Here is a 26,068-nt window from a genome sequence, read left to right on the forward strand (position 1 = left end):
TTTTGATAGGTTAAGTTGTGTGTAAGAAAAGTATCAAAGGTATCATAACAGCTAACTTAATTTTTATTAATTTTTAAAACTTGGTGAAAAAATTTTGGTTGGTATAAGAATTTATTAAGAATCTATAAAAAATAAAAAATTATCTTGAGTGAAAGAAAGGGTGTTTTTTTTTTCAAAAAATTATGAAATTCGGAATTAGTACCACAAAAAATGGGAAAAAATTGTTACAAAAATGAAGATTGGCAAAAATGTTTCATTTATAACAGAAACCAAGAACCCAAAAAGTCTATACAAATATTTTAGGTTAAAGGGTGTTTTTTTTTTTTTTTGGAAAATAGGGAAAATCCGCCACAGTCACGAAATTCAATAAATATGTTTTCTTTCTCATGGGGATTACGAATAAAAGAAATCTATAATTTTTTTTTTATGTGAAAGGGTGTTTGTTTTAGGTGTAGAGAAAATATGGGTATATTTGGAAAAGTGTGCAATACTAGAGTAGTACTAGTGGTACCCTATTGAAATTCAAGAATTATGTTACTTTTGAGATAAGATACAAGAATCTAAAGTATCTATAAAAATTTCACGGTTAAAAGGGTGTTTTTTTGAGTGAAAACAAAAATGATGGATCACCATAATGAAATTTTGTGAAAACTTTGAATTTGGTATAGAAAGCAAGAATAAAGAGTTTTTATTAAAAAAAAATAGGTAAAAGGGTGTTTTTTTTTTTTTGAAGAGCCAGTCAAATCTGTAATTGGTCCAAAAAGGAAAAAAATATCAATTTTTAGTTTTTAATTTTAATCTCAAAAATACAGAGGTACCAGCGTTTTCAAAAAATTGATTAAAAAAAAAGTGAAAGATTTTCAAAAATGTTTTTTTTTTTTGAAAATTTTGTAGAAGTTTTAAATCACGGTTACTTTAGAAGGTTCTGAAGAAAACTTTTCGTTGAAATCGCTTTAGTCGTGTACACTAAAATCAGAAAAAAAAAAAAAAACGTTTCTATGCCAGGTACCGTTAAGAACGGTTTAAGAAATATTTTTTTTTTTATTGGAAAATATTTGCGGCACTACACACAAATGTTTTAATCAATAAAATTTCAATGTTGCCTCTAAGAAATTACCCAAAACTGTTAACTTTGAAGAAAATACATAGCTTCAGAAAATCGCTATATTCCGAAAACGATTGATTTTACCGAAAAATGCACCTGGCAAATATTTGAAGACCATTTTATGACGAACAATTATTTTATAGACCCCTAGCAACAGTTAGCGAGATATATACGAAAAACTTTTCTCTATAACGTCTAACGCCGTCATACTTATACCCTTTTATTTAAAGATTTAGAGTATGTTTAACTTGAACACTTAAAACAATAACATTAACCCAGACTTCACAATTTTGATCAATTGAAAATATAATCGGGCTTACATGGTGTATACGTACTTTTTTGTATAAGGTGGCAGTACAATGTTTTTTTTTTTTTTTTTTTTTTTTTCACTTCAGATTCTTTGATGTAGTCAGCTTAGAGCAAGCTGTATACTACTATCAGAGGGTTCATCATTAGTGCATGTGTTAGTAGTTAGTAGGACAAAAACAATTAAATACTATCCACATGCACAATATACAATTAATATTAGCTAAAAATGATATACTAACATATTTACAATTTAAAAATCTAATTAAAACATTAACTGACAATCACGTCTGTGGAGCACTGGTTCGAAATAAATTTTTTAATTTTATCTTGCTCATATTAAAGTCAATATCGTTTAAATTATAAAGTTTGCTCATTCGGTTAAGAGGCTCGTTTATACCATAGTTTGTTCTATGAAAGTCAATATGTAAGAGTTAAAATCTTCGTAGGTGGTGAGATCCTCCCGGATAGTTAAAGCCAAGGCAACCTAATAAGTCAGGAGCGTCAAGTTGGCCATTAATTAATTGATGAAAGAATATAATATCGTTATTGACACGCCTTTGTTGCAAAGTTTGCATGTTTAAAAGTTGAATCCGCTGATCGTAAGGTGGTAAGTTGTAAGGATCTGTCCAAGGTAGACCCTTCAGAGCAAAGCGTATGAAATTATGTTGGATTGATTCTATACGATTCTTATGAACCTCATAAAAAGGACTCCATACTTGGGAAGCGTACTCGAGGTGGGGTCGAACGTAGCAGTTGTATAAAGAAAGTGTGACAAATGGATCGTCAAACTCCTTTGCCCAGCGTTTTACAAATCCAAGCATTGAGCTCGCTTTGTTTACTATGAAATTAATGTGTTCGGTGAATTCTAAATTTGAACTGAATTTTACACCCAAGTCCTTAAAACTAAATACTCGACAGAGCTTGTGTTGCGATATACAATAATCGAAGGCATTCGGGACTCGTTTTCGAGAGAAAGTAATTGTTTGACATTTGACTGGGTTGAGAGAGAGACCGTTTTTCCCACACCAAACACTAAAACTGTCAATGTCAGCTTGTAGAAGAATCCGGTCATGGTTGTTTTTTATTGTCTTAAAAATCTTCATATCATCGGCGAATATAAGAATTTCACTTGAATTAATGCATGAAGTTACATCATTTATAGCAAGTATAAAAAGAAATGGACCCAGATGGCTTCCCTGGGGTACACCTGAGCGAGCAATAAAGGGGTCAGAAAGACAGTTCCTGAATTTGACTTGATAGGATCTATTCTCAAGGTATGATTCTATCCAGGCTATAAAAAAAGGCGGAAAACCAAAAGCTTTTAGCTTGAAAGAAATAATTTTATGATTTAATTGATCAAACGCTTTAGAAAAATCAGTGTATATGCAATCAACTTCACTTCCTTTTTCTAAAGCATTTGAACATTTATATAAAAAGGTAAGGAGATTAGTAATAGTTGATTTTTTCCTCATAAAACCATGCTGTTGTTCACATACTAGATTCTTGCTTAAAAATGCTACACTCTCACAAACAACTTGTTCGAAAATCTTCGGAATGCACGATAGTTTTGAAATAGGTCTATAATTCTTTATATCTGTCTTATCACCCTTCTTGAAAATAGGAGTTAGAAATGATGATTTCCAAATGATGGGAAATTGTCCAGATTTGAGGGAAAGTTCAAACAAATACGTTAGGGGCTTAGATAACGAGTTTCTACAGTTTTTCAATAATATTGGAGGAACACCATCTGGTCCAACCGAACAATCATCATTCAACGATGAAAGAATTTCTAAAACAGTACTTTCTAGTACAGGGATATTGTTACAACACGTTTGGGAATAGCTTTGTAGATTTCTAAAAAATATTTCGTCAATTTCAAAAGCATCATCAACAAAAGATTTACGGAAGTTTGTCGCAAAAGCATTGCAAATGTCAAAGGTTTGTTGCATTGGGACGTTTTCATAAATAAAATTTGCAGGGTAGCCATCTGAGTTTTTCTTAGAGTTAACGAGTTTCCAAAAAGACTTAGGATCTTTTTTTAAGCTATTTCCTTTCTCAATTAAATAATTGGTGTAAAGTGTTTTCGAAAGAGATTTAAATTCTTCAAACAGAGCGCTATAAGAGGCGTAATCAGTTAGAGATAAGGTTTTTAGGTAAGTTTTCCATGCTTTATTTCGTTTATTTCTCAACGATTTCAGTTCTTTTGTGTACCAAGATTGATTTAAATTCGTATTTTTCATTTTTTTCATGGAAAGAGTATTAATAAGACAATTGTTTAGAATACTATAGAAACTGTTAACAGCTTCATCAATATTAGACAAAGACAATACGTCTGATATTTCAGACCTATATAAGTTTTCGGATAGCAACTCAAAATTTGCTTTTCTGAAATCAAAAAAATAGGAGCAATCAATGTCATTACTGTTTTCAGTAACATGACTGCTACAGTCAAAAAAGATTTCCAAGGGTGGATGGTAATTATCTATATTAGTAATTCCAATTCTAGACTCTAGAACAAGGGTACTAATAGCGTCAGAGGAAAATACCAAATCGAGAGTTCGATTTTTAAAGTTTTTAATACAGCTTATTTGCTGTAAGTCAGAATAACTAATTTTATCAAGAAAAGCCAGTTCATTTTGAGAGGAAGTCAACGAAGGTTCTTGGTAAGTTTCGTCTTCCGACTGAATCCATTGAATGTTTGGTAAGTTGAAATCTCCCACAAGTAATATATTGCTGTTGGGGCAAACCAGGTCAAGTACGAAGTCTAAAGCAAAGGAAAGTTCGACATAAACGGATGCAGAACTTTTTGGACGAATGTATGCGTTTAGAATATAAACAAAATTATTTTCTACAGTAAGTTTTACACAAATTAAATCAATTGATAGTTTAAAAGGGAATGAAATAGAAGAAGAAACAAATTTATTATGTACAGCTATTAAGACACCTCCCCCCAATTCCTTTGAGTTTCCAACATGACGATCCTTTCTATAAACTAAGAACTCTTGGCAAAAAAGTTCCGTGTCCAAAAAACTTGGGTTTAACCAGGTTCCTGTCAGAGCAAAAATATCATGTGGGAATGTTTGAGAATTGACAAAAATGTCAGCGGTTTTGCTGTAAGTTTTCGATTTCAGTTGAAATTATTCTTAATGTATTTCTATATGTCAATAAAAAATAATGTCATTAAATAATTTAAAACAGCTTTATGAACATTACACCTATACATTCAGTTTTCATAGTTACGAAAATAGTGAAAAGCTAAATGTATCATAAAAGAAGTCTTTCAATGACATTTTCTGAATATAGTTTAAAATATACCAATGCTATATGTAGTGTATGAAATGACTGTAAGACTAAGTGACCAAGTGAAGTTATATATTCATCTTTTTAAAGCTCTTTATAAAGAATTTTGAATGCTCAAAATTATAACGTCCTTTTCATAGTTTTATAAAGTCATTTTTTTAATTTTAATTTATGTATATACCCAACTCCTTGTCAAACAATTAACTCAACTCAAAAGCAGAAACACGTAAATGAGATAAAAACTAACTATATGTGCATTGTATACACTTTCCCTATTCACTTACAATTTAATCCTATCATAGCAAACAAAGTACTCATATGTTAGCCACAGGAACACCTTTTATTTTGTAGGTAAAAACTTTTTATTTTTATTATTTATTTTATTATTAATTTTAATTTCCAAGGGATTGTTGCCAAAACACACTTTTGAAATAAATTATATTTTTTTATATTACAATTAAACTTTGTTAAATGTTTCACTTTAATAAAAAGCTTTTTATATATTTTTTTAAGCTTATGATTCCATAACAAAACAGTTATTAAAATATTGCAAAATTTAACAGATGTCTGGTTTTTATATAACTAATTCATCTTTTTTTTTTATTCTGTCAAATAGAAATAAATTGGATACAATTGTTTAAGAGAGAGGCATTCAAAAGTAAACTAAATAATTTAGAACAATGGAAGGTTTTAGATGAAATCTCTTTTTCCGACCATCGCTTAATAGAATTCTACGTCCCTGATGCTGCCCGGCACATTAAACCTTTTAGGAATAATAGGCGTACCGATTGGCATGTCTTCAATAGGGAATTAGTAAAAAACATTAGTCACTTAAACAATGACAATAACCTAGACACAAATAGTCTTGATAAACTGACAGAGGAATTCACAGGAATTCTACGCGGTGCATTGGACAAAAGCTGTCCTCTCATTGCCGCTGCGAAGAAAAACAGTAAACCACCCTGGTGGACTATTGAGCTCACTACCATAAGAAAAGAAACAAGAAAACTGTTCAACCTTGCTAAACGCACTAGAACAGAAAGTGACTGGGAATCTTATAAAACCAGTCAGAGAAAGTTCAAGACAGAAACTCAACGAGCCAAACGTAGCTCTTGGAGAAACTTCTGTAGTACTATCGAATGTACTAACCATTCGGCGAGACTAAGGAGAATTCTCTCCAAGACGAATACTTCTATAGGGTCCCTAAAGGGGCCTGATAATCGATGGACAGAATCCTGTCAAGACAGTCTTAAACTCCTGGTGGAAGCCCACTTCCCAGGTTGTAACTCTGAATTGGACAATGATTCCACAAACTCTTTGCACTCAATATGTGAAATTCCTAGAGAAATTATTACGAAAGAAAAGTTGATCTGGGCCATCAACTCCTTCTCTCCTTATAAATCTCCAGGCCTAGACGGCGTCTTCCCTTTGATGCTGCAAAAAAGTAGTGAATTCATTATTCCTTACCTGATCACAATATTCCAAAATAGCCTACAATTGGGGTATGTCCCTAAAATATGGCGTGAAGTCAAAGTTGTCTTTATACCAAAAGCTGGTAAATCCAGTTACACAGAACCCAAAGATTTCAGACCTATCAGTCTAACTTCTTTTACACTCAAAACACTTGAAAGGTTAATCGATATACATATCCGCAGTTATTTAATACCGGAGACTATATCACCCTTTCAGCATGCATACACAAAAGGTAGAAGTGTAGAGACAGCTTTACACTGTGCAGTCAGAACAATAGAAAAGTCGCTTGCGGTTAAAGAATACACCCTGGCTTCATTTCTAGATATCGAAGGAGCATTCAATAATGTCCATAATAGTGCCATTGAAAAAGCACTCACTGACCTTAAAATAGAAGACACGATCATAAAATGGATCGTATGCATGTTGAAAAACAGGCAAATCAATAGTGAATTAGGTGGGTCACATATAAAAATGTACGCATCTAGAGGAACCCCACAAGGTGGTATTCTATCACCTCTTCTTTGGATTTTGGTGATGAATGAGATTCTCATCAAACTAAATTATAGCGGTGTTAAGGTTATAGCCTACGCAGACGATCTAGCTCTTCTAGCGACAGGTAAATACCTAACCACTGTAAGCGAACAATTAGAAAACGCATTATCCAAGGTCAGTAACTGGACCAGGAGATGCGGTCTTAAAGTAAACCCCCTAAAAACAGAACTGGTACTTTTCACAAACAGAAGGAAAATTCCTCCTTTTGCAGTGCCAAAAATTGATGGCACCCCACTTAAGATTTCGGATAAAGCGAAATATCTTGGAGTGATCTTGGATAAGAAACTTAACTGGGGTCCAAACATTCAAGAAAGATACAAGAAAGCCACGTTTGCACTTTACTCATGTAATAGAATTCTTGGCAGAAACTGGGGACCAAATCCCAAAATAATCATGTGGATGTATACCGCCATTGTCAGACCCATTCTGACCTATGGCAGCTTAGTCTGGTGGCAAGCTCTGGAGAAATCCACGAACTTGAAGACCCTAACCAAAGTACAAAGAACAGCATGCATTAGTACTACGGGGGTGATGAGGTCCACTCCAACCGCAGGCTTGGAAGCAATCCTTAATCTCACTCCCTTAGATCTATTTGTAAAAGAATTAGCGGCAAACAGCGCCCTACGACTCAGTCAAACCAACATTTGGAATACTAGTCAAAATGGCCATACTACGATCCTTTCGAACTACGTTGGCAACAACGTAAGTACAGATTACATGACCCCTTACTTAGACTTCAACAAGTCTTTTAATGTCAGTTTCCCTAACAGACAAGATTGGGAAAACAGTATACCTTTCTCAAATGAGTCGACTATCGCCATCTTTACTGATGGTTCGAAAATGAACACTGGGGTTGGTGCAGGTTTTTACTCAGAAAACCTCAACCTTGCCAGTTCTTTCAGGCTCCCCGATCACAGCAGTGTCTTCCAAGCCGAGATATTGGCAGTGAAAAATGCTGCTAAACAAATATCCATGATGGCGATATCACCTGCTGACATCACCTTTTTCATTGATAGCCAAGCGGCAATAAAAGCAATTTCTGCCACCTTAATCAAGTCAAAGCTTGTTTCTTGCTGTCGCGAAGAGCTTAGGGTTCTTGGTACGCAGCATAATGTAAGACTCTGCTGGGTTCCCGGCCACAGTGATGTGTTCGGCAACGAAAAAGCGGATGAGCTTGCAAGGGAGGGCTCAGTTCTTGATCCCTCTCTCATAGACCATAGCATCAGAATCCCACATTGTGAAATAAAGCGAAATATCGTCAACAATATTTCACAAAAAACTAATGAAAGATGGAACCTCCTAGAAACCTGCGGTCACACCAGGAAACTATGGCCGAACTTCGACGAGAAAAAATCAAATAAGATCTTACTACTTAGTAAACCTTCCTTAAGATCCCTAATAGGCGTCTTAACGGGACATAATCTACTAGGATACCACAAAAAGAAAATGGGGCTCAGTACGGATGATCTATGCAGAGGCTGCGGTAATGAGGACGAACAGGAAAACACTGTTCACTTCCTCTGTCACTGCCCAGCACTCTGTCGCACTAGGAAAAAATTCTTAGGAAACTACTTCTTCAATGAATTAGAAGAACTATCGGAACTCTCAGGCAATAGCCTACTGAACTTTGTCAAGTCCTCCAAATGGCTTGAACAACCATAGCATTCATAGGTTAACACTTTTTCATGAAGTTACAATACTTCAGGGTATCACAAGGGATCTACATTGATCTAAGTGTGACGGTAACAAAATCAACTGTCAGCCCATATTACCTAACCTAAACTAAATAATGCAAAATATTTGATATATATTATTACTCAAAACCACTCAAGTCCATAAAATTGAATATTAAACAAAACCAAATAAAATCAAACAAAAAAAAAAAAAAAAAAAAATTATACCATATTCATCCATGCATCACTTTTTCCTGTCAAATGCAACTCATGCTCATCAGATAGATTTATAATTTCCCTTCGTTTTGATATATTCAACCACATTGTGATGGAAATAATAACAATCGACGTCCAAATTAACACGTACCACTATTCCCATAAATACCACATCCCGTTCGGGCGCAACATTCATCCATCCACCACCATCGAGCAGCATCCAGCAGCATCCAATGGTGTTTCCGATATCCTTATTCACTATAAATATCGGCATTCAATCAAACAAAACGTTAAACCAGCACGCTTCGCCATCCCTCTGCCAGACCAAACTGACCACAGATAAGGTTATAACAGTAATAATTGTATAAAATGGCAGAATGCTTGAAATGCAAAGCGTTTCGGTTAATATCCTGAAATTGTGTGTATTTTCGGTTGGGCACAAAACAGGGCGGTGAGCTGTGGGCAGATACTGGGCATTGATCGAATCCTTTAGTCAGTGTGTGTTATCCGGTGAAACTAGCATGGAGGGGGCATTCCGTCAGATGTTAATTGAACTATCAGGGGAATAGAAAGGACCTGGCCATTGCATTATGAAACGGCCATTAAAAGATCGGGCGCTGTGGTTTTTCTTCTTTTTTTTTTTGTCGTTTGTGTTGCTTTATGGAATTATTATTGCGCGTGGGTTGCAAGTTGAAAATTGTATGGCGGCTTGCGACAGCAGTGTTGTGTTGTGCCATTTCTAATTATTATTTATTTAAATTCCATCTGTGTCCACTGTGCGCGTCCACATTGACTCAATATGAGCCGGACCAAAAGTTTGCAGAAAACCACCTCGTTAATGTTAGTTTATGAATGCTTCGTTGCCTCATGCATGAGAGTTCGTTGTGGTAGTGGTTTTTGGTTATAAATGCATTGTAATAATAACGAATACACTCAAATTAATTGAACAGAACAATCAGCGTAAAGTGTCAAGTGGGGAGACTTTATTTTGAAATAAATTACTCGCATTGGGGATAAGAATATGGGCTTATGGAGATTATTTATATGAATTAAATGTTGCCAACCGTGGTTGGTTGTATGCATTTGAAAAACAAAAAAACGGTGCGCACACTGCGGTCCAAATTTTTTAAAAGCTGTTGCGATATTTATATTTCGTGGGTGTTAAAGTACAAAACTAATTTATTAATCTGGTTAAGAAATTTAAGCTTTAAAGATCGAAGGAAATTTTTAAATTGGTCAAAGGAATCGCCTTATAAAGCTGGTCAAAGTGTCCTTTATTTAATCCTTTATAAAATCACAGAAAAAAAATGTATATGAAAATTTGAATCCAAAATCTTTCAACCTAGTTCGAAAATTAATTTTTTTATTCTTGGAACTTGTAAAAGGAACTATTTTTATTACGTTTTTTTTTTTCAGTAGTGCAAATTTTGAAGCTTTTTTGGACTTTGAGTTGAATTACAAAGTTTCCCTCAAAATTCCTCCAGACTAAACTCAACTGAAATTTAATATTTGATTATTTTTAAAACATTTAGAAAAAATCAGCTGCCACTTTTTGCTTATCTGAGTTTAAGAGTAATTTTTTATTAAAAAAAGTTGTGTTTATTAATCTATGGCTAACACTCAATTACACTAGTTTACAAAAAAAATATAAATTTTTTTGACACCAAGTGCCGTTTTACTTTTGATATAGATTTGAGCCCAGAAAACTCGAAAATCTTATCGAAAACCATATTTATGGATAGGTTTTCGAGATATGATTTTTCAAAGTTTTTTGTCGTTGTTTTTTCCTTGAGTAATAAACGACTAATCTGAACAGAAAAGTCGGCGACTGAAAGCTGAGTAAATAAGCAACAAACGCTAGAACAACTTTTCTGTGTCACTCCAGATGTTTAAGTGCAATGTATTAAAACATTTAAAAAAAATTGAGTTTTTGAAGAAAATTTCTGCAAAAAAAACTTTATTACTGAAAGAAAAAATCTAAATCTTTTGAATCCTCACAAATTTAAATTTTTTGTATAGTACACTTTTTGGCAAAGATAATAAGATAATTTTCTTCAATATCTATGGATAAATTATAAAGATATGATCAGTTTTGTAATGATCAGTATTTTTGACTTTTTCTGTTACTTTTTGAGTTTTTGTCTATAACTTGAAAAGCAAGCCGAATTTGAAAATTTTTACTATGGAATTTTTTGTAGATAATTGAATTTCCTATCGATGTGTATCCTTTAAAAAAAAATTAAAATTGAAATATTTTAAAAAACATAAGTAAAACTATTCATAAAAGAGAAAAAACAAAATTTTTGATGTTTTTACAAAATGGTCTATTTTATCTTTTGAGTATTTATAGATATTGAACATGTAAAGGAGAAAAGAAGATACTTTATCTTTCAACATAATGGTCACATAAATTCAATACGGCTAAAATTGGATAAAATATGAACTTTTAAAATCCACTGTTTTTGGTCTTTTTGAACCATTTTGAACCATTCTTTAACACATATTTTAAAAATAGTGTTTAGCAGTGGTTTTATTGTATTATTTTATTTCATAAAAAAGGCTACTGAAAGTAATTAAAAAAAATAAACAAACGGAGTGAATTAAAAAAAAAATAATTTTTAAATAAAAAATTAATTTAAATGAATTAAAAACTTTTTCTGAGCTATTGTGGTTAAGAAAAGAACAAATAGATAAAGCTCAGAAAAAGTTTTAATTCATTTAAATTAATTTTTTATTTAAAAATTATTTTTTTTTTTAATTCACTCCGTTTCTTTATTTTTTTTAATTACTTTCAGAAGCCTTTTTTATGAAATAAAACTTATTTTTTTTATGAAAATAAACTTGGCTTTAGTAAAAAGCACAAAAAATTAATACTCATTAACGTGTTTTTTTGACTTAAATGATATGAATGTGTAAAAAACAAAATTTAAAAAACGAAGAAAATTGTGTTTGATGCAAAATTGTGTAGAAACGGTTGTCCGCAGAAAAAAAGTTTTGAGACAAACTAAAACTGTAATAAATTCTTGATTGTAGGTAAAATCTTTCGAATAAAACGTAGTTTGGTTAAGATAAGGCCAGTTAAAGGACAAGGGAGCAAAAATCATAAAAACCGTGGTAACTCGAAAACGGGACGAAAACGAGAAAATTACCTCTTAAGTTTTTCGACTTAAAATTACCTCAGGAATCCATGGTTTTCATTTCGGGCGGTGACTGTGGGACACCCTGTATATTTTCGTAACTCCACCTTTTTTTCATAAACGACTTTTGAATGCCATTGAGCAACTCAGAAAATTTGAAGTCATCTCGAAAGCTCTAAATGGACTTAAATTCAAATTTTTCACAGAACGTTACACCCAATTACTATGTTTTCTCTCTAGTCTTTCGTCTCTCCTGTAAAATTTTGAGTTTGGGAGTTTCGAGGTTTCCTTATGAGGCTGACGAAATGCAAAATATTTTGGACATTGTGATCCACAAATCTAAATTTCAAATGATTCAACATACTGGGAGTGATGATAACTACACATTTACAAAACAATAAAAAAAATAATAAACACAAACAAAGACCATGCGTTTCTGCGCAGTTAAAAATCTAATCGGGTCTACGTGGTGTATACGTACTTTTTGTATAACAATTCCTTACTGTAGTTAGTTTTCGATTTCAGTAATTATTATTTTAAATATATTTGTATTCTATAATATAAAGTGTCAAAGTCATTAAAATACAAAATTTGGAACTCCAAAATTCATAAAAAATTATTTTGTTTGTGATTCCTTTTTATCTTTTAAATTGATCGACCAATTTAATTCAAATTTATAGAAAAATACTCCTTTTCATCTTAAGAAAAATAAAACTTCTAAATATAATGGAAGATGATTAAAACATATAAATTGCGTTTAATTTGAACTTAAACAAGCAATACAATTACTAAATATTATTTTCTTGAATAAGTTATAAAATGGTCGACTTATTTCAAGTGATTGTAAGTGTCCCATTTTTCGAACAATTTTTAAAAATTTTCCAAAAAAATGAAAAAATTTTTTTTTTTCATCCTTTCTAACCTCAATTTTTTTTTCTAAAAAAACTGTATTTTTTGAGTGTTATAACAAAATCGCAGTATTTTGTGTGAACTGCGTATTTGGCGTATTGTTTCAAAAATCGAAAGGCTATCTTTTTTAAGTATAATATATTTAATTGACAGAAACAACAAAAACAAGCACTTTCAAAACACGTAATTCACACGAAATGTCAACCAAATTTATTGCAGCTACTTTGTTCTTAACTGAGATTGACTGAATGATAAAAATAACTTATTTGCTTTACTTCGCCTTCATCCTAATGTTCGTTTTAAATTAAGTCTCAGTTTTTGTATTTATCTTTGCTCTGCACAAAAAGTTGTCCGTTCACTGTGTCGTATACGTATTTTTTTTTTCGTCTTACAAAATATACCTGGAGAAATATTGCAAATAAATCACTTTAGAGTTTTGATTTTTATTATACAGGACAAGAACAAATTATAAAATTGAGCTACATATCAATCTTCTTCACTTTCTCGATTTAAAAATGATAATCTCATTTTTTACTTGCGATATAGGTACTATATATACGGTGACCATATTTCTGGAAGCGAAACCCGGGACAAATAAAAAAAATCGTAAGATCATTTTGAAAATATTAATTTTTCAGAAAAAAAATAACATTTTCTTAAATGAGTTTTCATTATTTTTCCTTATTTTGATATCAAGATTTCCTAAACGATTTAATGGGAGCATTTTTGATGAATTCATTTAAATCGTTTACGAAATCAGAAATCATTTTTTAATCAAAATCAGGAAAGCTGTTTTTTTAAATTTTAATTTTGTTTAAATTAATTTGAAATTGTATGATCTTTAATTCAACTTTTAACTTGTCCTTAAAAGTTTATAAACTCTTCTTCTTTACTCTTTCATTTGTTGTTCATTATTCGAAAAAAAAAATTTCCTCGTGTAGCTTTTCAACCTGACAAACAAAACCTGGAACTAATTAATTGACTAACAATTTTAAGAACTTAAACCTAGTCTAGAGAAAATTTTCATACTACAACGAAATCGTAAGGGAAATTTTTTCTTTTCGTTGCACATTACCCGGTCTAGCCAACGAAATTCTTACCTGTGCTAGAATACTTGGAGAGTTTTCAATCGTTTGTCACTCCCATTTATTTGTCCAGTCAATTTTTCTTGCTCCAAAAGTTTTTTAACTTTGGAGACATAGAAAAATTTTCCTTTTGCTTCATTAGGGTACTGAGCTGAATGCTTTATCCGAAAAATTAGAAAAAATTTAATTTCCAACCACTGTTTTCTTGTTTTCTGTACAAATATTGAAAATAGAATGTGCAAATACGGGACAATCACGGGACAAATAACAAAATACGGGACACTTATACGTCCCGGGTTTCTTAAATAAAAACCCGGGACAAGCTGTAGAAATACGGGACAGTCCCGGGTAAATCGGGACGGATGGTCACCGTAACTATATATCAAGTTATGCATTCGTACAAAAAAAAAAGTTGAGATAACATTTTTCCATGACATTACGATGGTAGACAATGCCAAAAAAGTGGGTCCCGGAAGTCCGTCTGTCTGTCTGTCTGTCTGTCTGTCAGTCTGTCTGTCTGTCTGTCTGTATAAGGAGCTACAGCCTAAACGGATGGACCGATTAATGTCAAACTTGGTATGTAGCGTTATTTTGGACCAAAAATAACGGTACTTGTCATATACCGATTTAAGTAAAATTGAAATATCTCAAAAACGGCTCCAACGATTTTGTTTAAAAAATTCAAATGTTAGTTTTAAGCTAAGGTTTATCTTCCAATGAAAAAATTTTTTTTTGAAAATCATTATTAACGGTACCTGCCATAGAACGGTTTTTTTCAAATCCGATTATCTCCGAAACTATTTATTCGATTTCAACGAAACTTTTTGTGAAGAAGCATTTATATAATTTACGTATAAACCAAAAATAAAATTTCCAAAAAAATAAGTTTTGGATTTTTAAACAAAATTTGAAAATTTTTTTTTTGAAAAATCAAATTTTCGAAAACGGGACATTGAATTTTTTTGAAATTTTGTTTTTAGATGTTGATTAGTGATTTCTACAAAATGGCATACCAATTTTATTTTAAAACTTTTTTTCCAAAAAATAATTTATAAAAAATTATTTTTTTTTAAAACGGCTCTAACGATTTTGAAATTTTTTTTTTCTAAAAATGCATGTTAATATATCAATCAAAACTGCATACTTGTTTTGGAGGGCAATTCAATTTTAGATTAGAAAAAAAAACGAATTTTATTTTTTTTTTCCAAATTTCTGTATAAAGTCTTAAAAATTTAAGCAACTTTAACTCTAAGAGCAAGTTCGTGCGACCCAGTCGTGCATTTTATTTTTGTATGGATAAACAGCAGTGGATATTTCTAGGTCAGTGCGTATAAAATTGAATTGAAACAATTATATAACACAATATATTGGAAAATCTCATGAATAAGCATGAATTCTATCTTCTAAAACCATACATTTTTAAAAAACAATTATATGTTTCAACCATATAAAAGTAATAACCTTAAAATCCTTTTTCAATTTTTCCAAACAAAAATCTTAAAAACTGCCAAAGGACTTTCTTAACTATTTTAATTTTTTTTTTTAATTCCTTTATTGCAGAGCTTCATACAATCGAAAGACATGCAATGTAATCGATTTAAATTAAATGAAAAAAAAAAAATAAACCAAAAACCCTTATACATCAAAATGTTCAGATTAAAAATTCGATTTATTTGCAGAATTAATTTTGCGAAAAGTCAGTCAACCTCTTCGAGGACAGAATTTAATTTCCTTGAAAACCAATAAAACTGTCAGCCAACCCACAAAAACCGCCATACCAACATGATGCACAATCTACCTCGACCCCTTTTCATTTTATATATATATGGTATATCTCAACCCGTCGTCGTCGGTCGTCCATGTCGTCGTCGGTCGTAGTCTCCATCTCCAATTTCGATATACCATTAGTACCTACCACCAATTGACTTGAAACTTAATCCTTTTTGGTTGCAAGAAGAACTTTTACTCAAAATGTCATTCGGTTGAACACAATTTTCGATGTTGAAAAGTTTCCTAAGCGTTAATCGGTTTTCTATAATTAGTGTCACCTAACCTACAGTAGCGAGCAAAAAAAATGCAAACGAAAAAAGTTTAAAGAGTTTTGAACACGAACGAAGTTACCAAATTTGGCATATTGAAACTGTTTTATTTTCATTAAACAGATTCAATTTGTGGAATATTTTACTCCAAAACCATTATTTGGTCAAAAGTTTACCTAAACATGCGATTTTAGACGAGCAAAAAAATGCAAATGTTTTTATTGTTTGCATTTTTTTTGCTCGCTACTGTATATACACATACATATGCCATGTTTACATGTGTATGTTTGGTTTGCTTTTATACACATGAACGATTACATATAAATTTAATATGGATTTAATTTTTTTTTTTTTTTATTTTTAATTTTTCCAGAAAGATTTATTCTTGAGCAAGCTAGATCCAGGTTCACCACGAGGGGAGCGTAAACTTTCTGCTGCAAGTGCGTCATCGATGAAAACAAAGTGGCTGAAAGCATTTAGAAGCCTAAAGCCGGCTTCTGGTTCCGCAGCACAGCCAGATAGGTAAGCAAAGTAATATAACTTAAGTTTATCCAACTTTGATAGTTTTATATCGTCCATATATTCATATATATCTACCTATATAATATTGTGTAAAGAAGTTTTATCCATCATAATATATACATAGGAGTATCTACTAATATATTATGTATTATAGACTTTTTTGTCTTTCCCCCATGGTTTATCGATTTTATCGTTTTCAATTTTATTTCAATTTTAGTTATTTTTTTTTTTTTTTAATCGCCTTAAAAGTGTACATAGAAGTGCACTCCACATCTTTTCATTTATATACAAGTATATGTATGTATATGAAATATATATAAGATATAAGATAGGAGCTATAAGAAAAAAAAATATAAGAACAATTTTAGCGAACTCTATCAAATTGGATTAAATATTAGGATACTTAATGGAAAAATTCTATAAAGGAAAAAAAATTGTATCAAAGAAGAAATAAAGCAGACAGAAAACAAAAAAATAGAAGAATGAAATCAACTTTGTTGAGTAAATTGAATTGCTTTATGTTTTTTATATAATATCAGGTTTTTTTTGTGCATTTACTTCAGATGTGAAAATATTTAACTTTTTATTCCGTTCTCAGTTTTACAAATGAGCATACAGACTGTGAAATATTTTACAGAAATCATTTGTTGTATTTGTTGAGTTTTTAAAGCCTTTTCAGATCAGAGAAAATAGTAGGTATAAACTAAAATTCTATGCCAAATTAATTTTGGAAAGTATTTCATTGAGTGCATTCAAACTAATTTTCTTCGAATAAATAGATCTATTTTCTTGGTATATTTCTTTCTGGGTAATTAATTATACACAATTCATTGAAACCAACAAATACAGGGTGTCTCAAAAGTAATGCTCCAAACGATTGCTGGTAGAAGAAGACTCTCATATTTTGGTAACTTGTTTATCCCAAATCGTTGGAGTTATCCCCCAACTAACAATTTTACTTCCAAAAGGGTCTAACGAAGCTGTTTCGATTTTAGAAATATTGCTTGTATACGACCATAGAGAAGCCCATCTGGCCCCACCGAGAAGCTTGATAGGCCTTAGAAGAGTCATATGCAAGTTGATTGGAGAGACTCATAACATGTCTTTAATGCCTTATAGAAACAACCAACATTTGAAATTTAAAAATGTGTATTATTAATGCAGGCTTTTATTTTTATTGAGAAGCTCTGAGTAGACTTGTCGAAGGATTGTGAAAGTCTAAACGAGGTATATCCCAAATAGAATAAAGAAAAAAAAATATTTTTTTTTTTTCATTTTATTTTTTTTTTTGTGTCCTATTACATTTTATTTTTTCATTTTCTTCTTTGTTTTCGATCCAGACAAGTTTTACTTCTGAAATTAAATTTCCAAACACAATTGAGAAAAAAACTTCTTACTGGATTTGAACCTCGTACATCCTGATTGATAGTCCGGTACCTTACCCATCGAGCTACTCAGGTATATAATAAAAGAGTTTCAAATTTGGACTAGTTGAAACCAGAGCTTCCTAAGGGCTTCGATTTAACTTCGTGATGAGTTGCACTATCTTAAAGAATATGGTGACCATTTGTGTTTTTTTTTCAAAGTTATTATTTTTGGTTATTTTCTGTTTTTTTTTTTTTTATCTTGTAAAAAATTATTTAATAAAGACTAAATCATATTAAATACTGATTGTCAAACCATGTCATTATTGAGAAGATTAAATAGAGTAACTTGTTACTCAAGAACAATTTTTTCTGCAATATCTGAAAAATTCGGTTTATTTTAGACTTTAGAGGTTTTACCCGGATGCCGTCAAGCCCCATTTTTCCGAAGCAGAAAAATAATCTTTAATTTTTTTGGGCTTTTGGCTTTTCCTTAAAAATTAGAGAATTAACTTTGTTTTGAACTTAGATAAAAAATCTAAAATGTCCATCACTATTTTATATTTAAATAAGTGGAGAAGATTAAAATCTTGTTTTCCTTTCTTCTCCACTTACTTGAATATGAACTCCGAATTGGTCAGTAAACCATTTTTAATATCACTATTTTAAACCAATTACCGATATGAAAAGATTTACTTTTTCATTTGTTTCTTTATAACAATGAATAAAAAAACCAAAAATGGTCACCATAATGGCACTCAGTGGCGTAGATAGGAGGGGGATCAGGGGGATATATCCCCCCCATTGGGATCTATAATTGTGCAGTATAAACAGTCATGAATAAATAAGTTGAAGAAGCGCACTTTGAAAAAATAAATGAATTTCGAGTTCTTGATTAGCTTAAAGGTTATAAATATGGTTTACCAACTTTCGTTGCCATTAAGTCGTTGTTTCAAAGAGTGAATTTAGACTTGGTCCAAGCAACTAAAAATTAAACGGGCAGAAGACGACTCATTTTCGAAAGTTTTTTGTATATGGGAAAAACTAGCTGAAATCCTTGACATAGGAGTTAAACATAAGAGAATAGTGAAGCGACAAAAGAATCGTTCGAACCCTTCCGTTCAAAGTACAGTAAAGAATATTTTCGTGTAACTGTTTTCAATCTTTTTCTCGATTTCTATGTAATGGGCCTTGATGAAAAATGTACAAACCATGAAAACACACTAGAAGGGTTTCCGGTTCTTTCTAAAGATTCTTCGTCTGAAATAGACAAAGCAGCTAAAAAATTTAATGAAACTGTTGAGTTTTACCAAAAACTAGACCACATAAAATAGAACAAAAACAATAAGATTTCCTTATAGTTTTCATCCAAGAAGGAAATATTATTTAAACAATCGGGATTTCCTAATTGTTTTACCGACTTCCAAAAAGGAGGAGTTATTCAATTCGTCTGTACTTTATTTTTTTGTGTTTGTCACCTCATAACTTTGGACCGAGTGAACCAATTTTGATAATTCTTTTTGTAGGTATTGAAAAGCTGGTGCCTGTTCAGTACCATTAGAAAAACCATAAAACCCAGTTTGATATATGGAAGTCGGTTTTGTTTTTTTAATAAAAAAAACATACGATCATGTATGGGATCACCTATTCCAACTTACTATAGAAATATTGGTCACAATTTTTGTTCTAGTGCCAAGTTGGAAAAAATATGAAATTTTTACAAAAAAATTGAAAGATTTTGTACATAAAAATAATAAGAAATCTCTGTGGAAAAACCTTATTAATTGTTGATATTAATAAGGTTTCTTCATAAAACAGTTCAATAAGGAAATCTGTTGGTATTTAGGTGGTCCTGGTCATATTTTTCTCTGTGTGAAGAATTAAAAACTCAGAAAAGATATTTGATCAGAAGGAAAAATACTTCCTCTATGAACTCATTGAAAGCGCTCGAAAGCTGCACCGAAAAAAGTTGTCCTGGTATTTATATTTTATTAAAGATATTAGCTACACTGCTACACTTCTCCAATTTAAAAAGAATAAAAACAATACAAAGAAGCATTATTAAAACTTTAAAAAAAAAATTAGATCTATACCCCCCCTTAGCAAAAAGCTATCTACGCCACTGATGGCACTTATCCAAATATTTCTTATTCTCATGAGTTTGCCTGACAGTTTAAAAAATTTAGCTTGTACTCACTATCACAGGGCTTCTAGAAATAAAATTAGAGAGCCTAACTTCGCTTAGGCAAACTTATAAAATTAAATGCTTTTTACAATGTTTTGCTTGTACTTAAAGAACTTCTACAAATATAAATAAATATCCCCTAACTTCGCTAAGGCAAACATATAAAACTAAAAGCTTTTCGCGCATGCGCCGGAAATTGAACTTCTTTTTTTCTCACACAGAGATGCAAAACATACAATTATGTAAGTCGTTATATTTGAAAGTGATATTAAACATAATTTTCAATCAAAAACAATGATTCAAAAATTTTTGAATTCAAATATTAGAATGGAGTAACTATAACCCATTTATTTTGTGGAATATTTGTTTAAAAAGGCAAAACCGTTCAACTGCGGTTTACTTGAAATTCAACGTAATTTTTTTTTTTTTTTTTAATAAATATCACGACTCATATACTATTGACATAATTTTGGTAATATAGAACTATAATAATAAATGCATTTAAGGCAATTGTATAAGTTGTAGGTACTTCTACCATACTAAAAAACCTACCTAAGTCATTTTTAAGTCTAATATTTTCGAATTGGATAAAAAAAAAATACATAGCATTCATAAAGATTTTGTAAGCAGTTCTAATACAATTTCTTTTGCAAAGCCATTTAAAAGAAGTCAGTTATTGGCTTTTATTTCTTGTGCTACTACAATGGAATTTCATGTGGCCATATTTAAATTTAAACGAAATGTTTTCATTAATGCTTGTAGAAATTTTTAAATTCCACTTGCACTAGGTTTCTAGGAAGCGGTTAACGAAAGTTAAGCCTCGGAAGTTTGAATTTTCGATTCACAAACTAAATACAAGCCCTGTAGAGATATTAGCTACAAGAAATTAAAGATCCTAACCTTGTGGAAGTAAAATTGTTAGTTGGGCCATTAATGCAGTTCTTGTGAAATTTCTTAAAACTCCTTCTTAAATTAGTATTTTGCTCCCCTTTTGTATTTTGTATTTTTTACAATTTTTTCATTTGTTAAAAATTAGGAAAAATAAACTTATCAAATCATTTTTTATATTGTACGCCAGTTTGCAACAAATTTATAAGCTTTTCAAAGTTTTAATTATAGTATTCAATTTCTAAACTGGATCATTACATTTTTGACACAGTTTAGATGAGTGTAAATTAACGTTCAAAAAATTTACTACAGGGGGCCAATTCTGGTTTTGTGAATAAATGAAATGAAAAGCTTTTAAATTGTTCACTCAAAAATTTGATTTTTGTTCTGCAAAAAAATGAAAACCAACATCAAAAATATTGATATGAATATTTTTCTTTCACAAAATTGTTTGTAGTCAAAACTTTCAAACATATTTATAATACATTCAAATAAGGTGAAAAAAGGGGTAAACCTCGGAATGAATGCTAATAGAATTTTTTTTTGCTCAATACCTTCGTTTTGGCATTCTATAACATACCTCAAAAGTCTAGAAAAATCTCATGTCCGCAAGTCGCGATTTTCAAGGTCAAAGCACGAAATGGAGATTTTCAAAATTAGCAAAAATAGACGATGGTATTATATACACATGTTATACATGGTTTCAAGGTATTTTTTAATGCTGATTCCAAAAAATCTAAAATCAAGACAATCTGATTTCTATAAAAAAAGTTATACCTGTTTTTCATCTGTCGACCCATATTATTATAACAGTTGCAAACTTACTACCTTAAAAGTTATGGTAGCGGAATCAAATTTTGCGTGAAGGTTTTTATATCCATTATCATTAAGAATCAAAACAATGCAATGCAAAAAAACATTCATAACTATGAAAATTTGTATTTTTTGAGAAAAGGGGAAATTTTGGGATTTGCACTAAAAAACATCCTGGTACAATCTTGGAATTAGTGCTAAAAGGCTAATTTTGTTGTTTCTATCTTTGTTTGTATATTCTATAACTTATGTCAAAAATCTAAAAAAATCTCATGTCCGCAAGTCCTAATGAACGAATTAAAAAAGGGACCACACCTTTTTAATTTCGTTCATTTTTTTTCAAGGAAACTGTTTGTATGTATTTCCATAATTCCATATCGTTCCTCGCAATTGTTGCCAACCCAAAAATCACATGTCATAGCTTAACATAACTTTAGAATTCGTAACTCTAGTTTTTCGTAACTTCGTTTTCGCGTAACTTTGACGCTCGTAACTCTGTCGCGCGTAACTCTGGTATTCGTAACTCTGGTATTCGTAACTTCGTCGGTTTCCCGAATTTGGTTGAGTACCATTGTGTTTTTGGGTAAGATCAAAAGAGCCATTGACAATTTTTTAAGTAACAAATATTTCAACAAAAATTATGTCTTAAGTTTGACTTCTTTACCTAAGTGACAATTAAAAACACACTCTTATAGAATTTGATATTCTCCATGAATGCATTTACCCCCATAAGAAAAATGAATAGGTAACTTTTAACATTTGTAACTATAAACAAATTAAATCATGAAACCATTATAATTTAGTTATTTGTGGCTTAAATTGTTTTTACTTCAAAAGAATCTATAAAAACTTTGTTTAGAATTTCATCTACTTAATTCTTTTAAGTTTCAAAAGATAAAGTTACAGTTTTAACCCTGATTATGAAAAGTCATTTGCATATAGTTGAGAAAAAAAAAAACAAACTAAAAAGAAGAAAACTTGTATGAATACGAAGAATTATCTCTCATGTAAGTTATTATTATTATATTCCCAGAAAAACTTATTGAGATAAGTGGTTGTCTGTAAAACTTTTGGTGTTTTGATAAAAATGATAAAACATTTTGTACTCACTTACTATACTTAAGAAGCTTTTATTTCAATACATTTTAATTTGTTGTTTAATACTTTGAGACCATTGTGTATTCATCAACGCTTATTCCTTAATTTTATATTATTTTTCATGACAATTATGAGTAAAAGGATTATTGTGGTTACAATTTCGTGCTTTTAATTTTGTTTTATTATTAATTTGGATTATTGTTTTTCATAAGAAAAGAGCTTTAAAATAATGAAACAAAAACTTTGAAATAATTTACTTATAGACAATTTTTGTTTTTGTTTTCGAATAGATTTATATAATTATCATGGAGATTGTGTAAGACACACCACCATTATATTCAATAGAAAAACCTTTTTCTGACATTGAAATAGTTTTCTCCAGTTTTAACCGCAAAATAAAAAGGTCATCCTCATCAACAACCATCAAGACCAACATCGTACATATACCTACATAATATAAAATTCTGTTTTGACCTGTTTGTAGAGAAGCTCTTAAATAAATTACATTTACCGCGCGCAACAAAAAAAAAAAAAACAAGAAACCTTAACTAAAAGATGATGGTTATGTGGTTTTTGTTTTATATTTTCAAACTGAAGAATTATTTCACATAATATTAAACAAAATAGGTCAGAACTTTGGGAATGAACTTAATGTTATGAAAAGAAAATGAGAATTTACTATAAGTAAAAGAGTTAACAAATAATATTAACAAATTAAACTAGTGGACAAAATTAGGGGATCTACAAAATTTCAAATTTTGTGTGACTTTATTTTCCTTCAAAAAGGTCGAACTGGAATTTAAAATGGATTTTAAATCTCGAAATTTCTAATGAATACCTACCAAAATAAATATTGTTTTCTCGAAATTTGTCCGCTTATTATTTTTGGTTTACGAGATATCAACTTTTTTCTCTTTTATTTTTGTAGCAAATTTATTCAAGATTTCGAAAATCGAAACCCTGTTTAATTGTTTGTGCAATTTAGGTTTCCGTTGCTGAGATATGGATGGTTAAAGAAAAAAAAACTTCTTCCATTAAAAGTTTGATATCTCTCAGCTTCGATTTGGATGATCTTTTTTTCCTATAGTTTAAAAATATTGAAGAATTTTGGGAACAAAATATTTGTGTTTTCAAATATTTTGCTTAAATTTTTTAAATTAATTGATGCCAAAAGATAGTCTAGAAAATTAAAGGAAAAACAATATATAGGAATGAGGGACAATCTTCCATCGTTTAAGCGATAGCTATTTGCTCACAAATTGACTAACTTCAAACACAAACAAAAATTATTTGAACACAACGGCAACACCTAAAATATTTTAACATACATTTTTTAAAAAGCTAGGAACTTATTACTATTAGTAAATTTAAAACAAAGTTAATTGAATGCAGCGTTTTTGAAAAACTGGTCCTCAAATTCAGAATTTTGAAAAAAAAAAAAATTATTGAACAAATTTTTAAAATTTTTTGTAATAAAAAATGTATTTATTTTTTAAAACTTTTAGACCATATTAATTTTTATTTAAATTCATAAAAAATCAATTATTTCGATACAAAAATTTAGTTTTTATCAAAAAAATTCCATTTAAATTGAAGTAATTTTAAATTTTTGTTTCAAAACTGTAATACATTACCTTTTCCTCATCGGAATTAAACTAATAATATCTATGGCCGAAAAAATTTTAAAAATAAATTTATATCTTATTTGAAAAAAAAAGTAATTTTGAACTTTTTTAATAACATTTTTATTTTTCAAAATTTTGAGTTTGAGGACCATTTTTTCAAACAATCTTCATTAAATTTAATGGATAAGAATGATCTTCAGGCTTTTTAAAAATTAATGTATTTTTAAATATTGTAGGTGGTGCCGTTGTTCTCAATTTTTTTTTTTTTTTTGTTTGTAGTCAGTTTGTGAGAAAATTGCATTACAGTAAAACTCGGATAAGTACCTCACCTTAAATGCCCCATTTAGATAGGCACTAAAGCGGGTAAGGTACTTACAAGAACCCGCTTAAGTGCTAATAGGCACTTATCTCTATAATTATTTAATAATTAAAAAAAACATGTTTGATTACTAAAAACATAAGTAAAATTACTTTGAAAGTTTAAAATAGCTAACTAGTTAATTTCTACCTTTAGTAGAATTTTTGAATTTTAAAGCGGTTTAGAAAACGAAGTTTTTTTTTCTTGCAGTTCAAACTTGTTTCAAATGTGTACATAAAAGAATTTTTTGCAAGTAAATTCAATTCTAAGTATTTGAAAAGCCAGGCAATTAAGCGGGAAAGGCAGTTAAGCGAAAGGTACTTAAAAGATTAATTTTATATGAAAAAATCCTTAAAATTGTGGTTCTTAAAAAATAAAGGCACTTATGCGGGTTAGGCACTTAAGCGAGAGGCACTTATCCGGGTTTTACTGATCGCTTAAACGATGGAAGATTGACCCTTACTTCCATAAATTATCTTGAGAATGTTTTGGTATCATTGAATTCAGAAAATTAAGCAAAAAATTGGTTTTGTTAAAAAAAATTGAAAAAAACAATACGGCAACATCGGAAATTTTTGACCTATAGAGGTTAAATTATTTTTAATAACCGAAGTTTGAAAAAAAAGATCATCGAAGTCAGAGCTGTTCGGGTTCCTTTATAATTATTAGCGGGACATGTTGTTTGAAAATTTTATTCATTGTCAGATCTCCAAACTAGAAAGTAAAATTCGGAATTTTGTCTTTTGTAAAATACTTAACCAAGATTTGGTCTTTTATTCTTCATTTTATCTTTTTCAACGTTTTCAAGGTAAATCAGTACACGCACCTTTTTCCGAATTAAGTTATAGTACAGGTAAAATAGTAGATAAAATCAAGAAATAAAAAAAAAATTGTTCCACTCATGAAACTTGGCAAAAAGTTTATAAAAAAAGTTAGGTGGAAGGGTGTTTTTTCGCGGACAAGAGGGAGAAGGTGAAGGTCAAAAAAATACTGAAAAAAATTGTTTGTTGAATATCATCATATGACACAGGTTTTAAAGGTATTTTTTGATGCTGAATCTAATGACATAAAAATAAAGTCACTACAATTGCTCTAAGAAAAGTTATTGCCGATTAAAAACCAGGGTGCTTGTTTTTTGACCTCAACAGGTAAAATATAACCGAAACCTATGTGAAAAACATGCTACACTGACAAAATTTGGGATGAAGATTTAAGATAAAACAGGGACAAAGGATTCATAAAGTTATTAAAAATATTTTGGGTGAAAGGGTGTTTTTTGATAGGTTAAGTTGTGTGTGAGAAAGGTATAATAACAGCTAACTTATATTTTATTAATTTTTAAAACTTGGTGAAATAGTTTTGGTTTATATAAGAATTAAGAGTCTATTAAAAGTAAAAAATTATTTTAAGTGAAAGG

The 26,068-nt window shown here is 30.4% G+C and overlaps 1 protein-coding gene across 1 annotated transcript in view; it reads left to right on the forward strand.

Annotated features, from left to right (window-relative positions):
• The window catches only part of LOC129906812 (uncharacterized), a 331,394-nt gene that overhangs the window by 236,867 nt on the left and 68,459 nt on the right, over window positions 1-26,068 (forward strand). Inside the window, 1 exon segment of the mRNA XM_055982740.1 lies at window positions 16,172-16,320. Coding sequence (XP_055838715.1) covers window positions 16,172-16,320 — 149 coding nt within the window.

The sequence above is a fragment of the Episyrphus balteatus genome, chromosome 1 (genome assembly GCF_945859705.1).
Source record: "Episyrphus balteatus chromosome 1, idEpiBalt1.1, whole genome shotgun sequence".
Taxonomy (NCBI): domain Eukaryota; kingdom Metazoa; phylum Arthropoda; class Insecta; order Diptera; family Syrphidae; genus Episyrphus; species Episyrphus balteatus.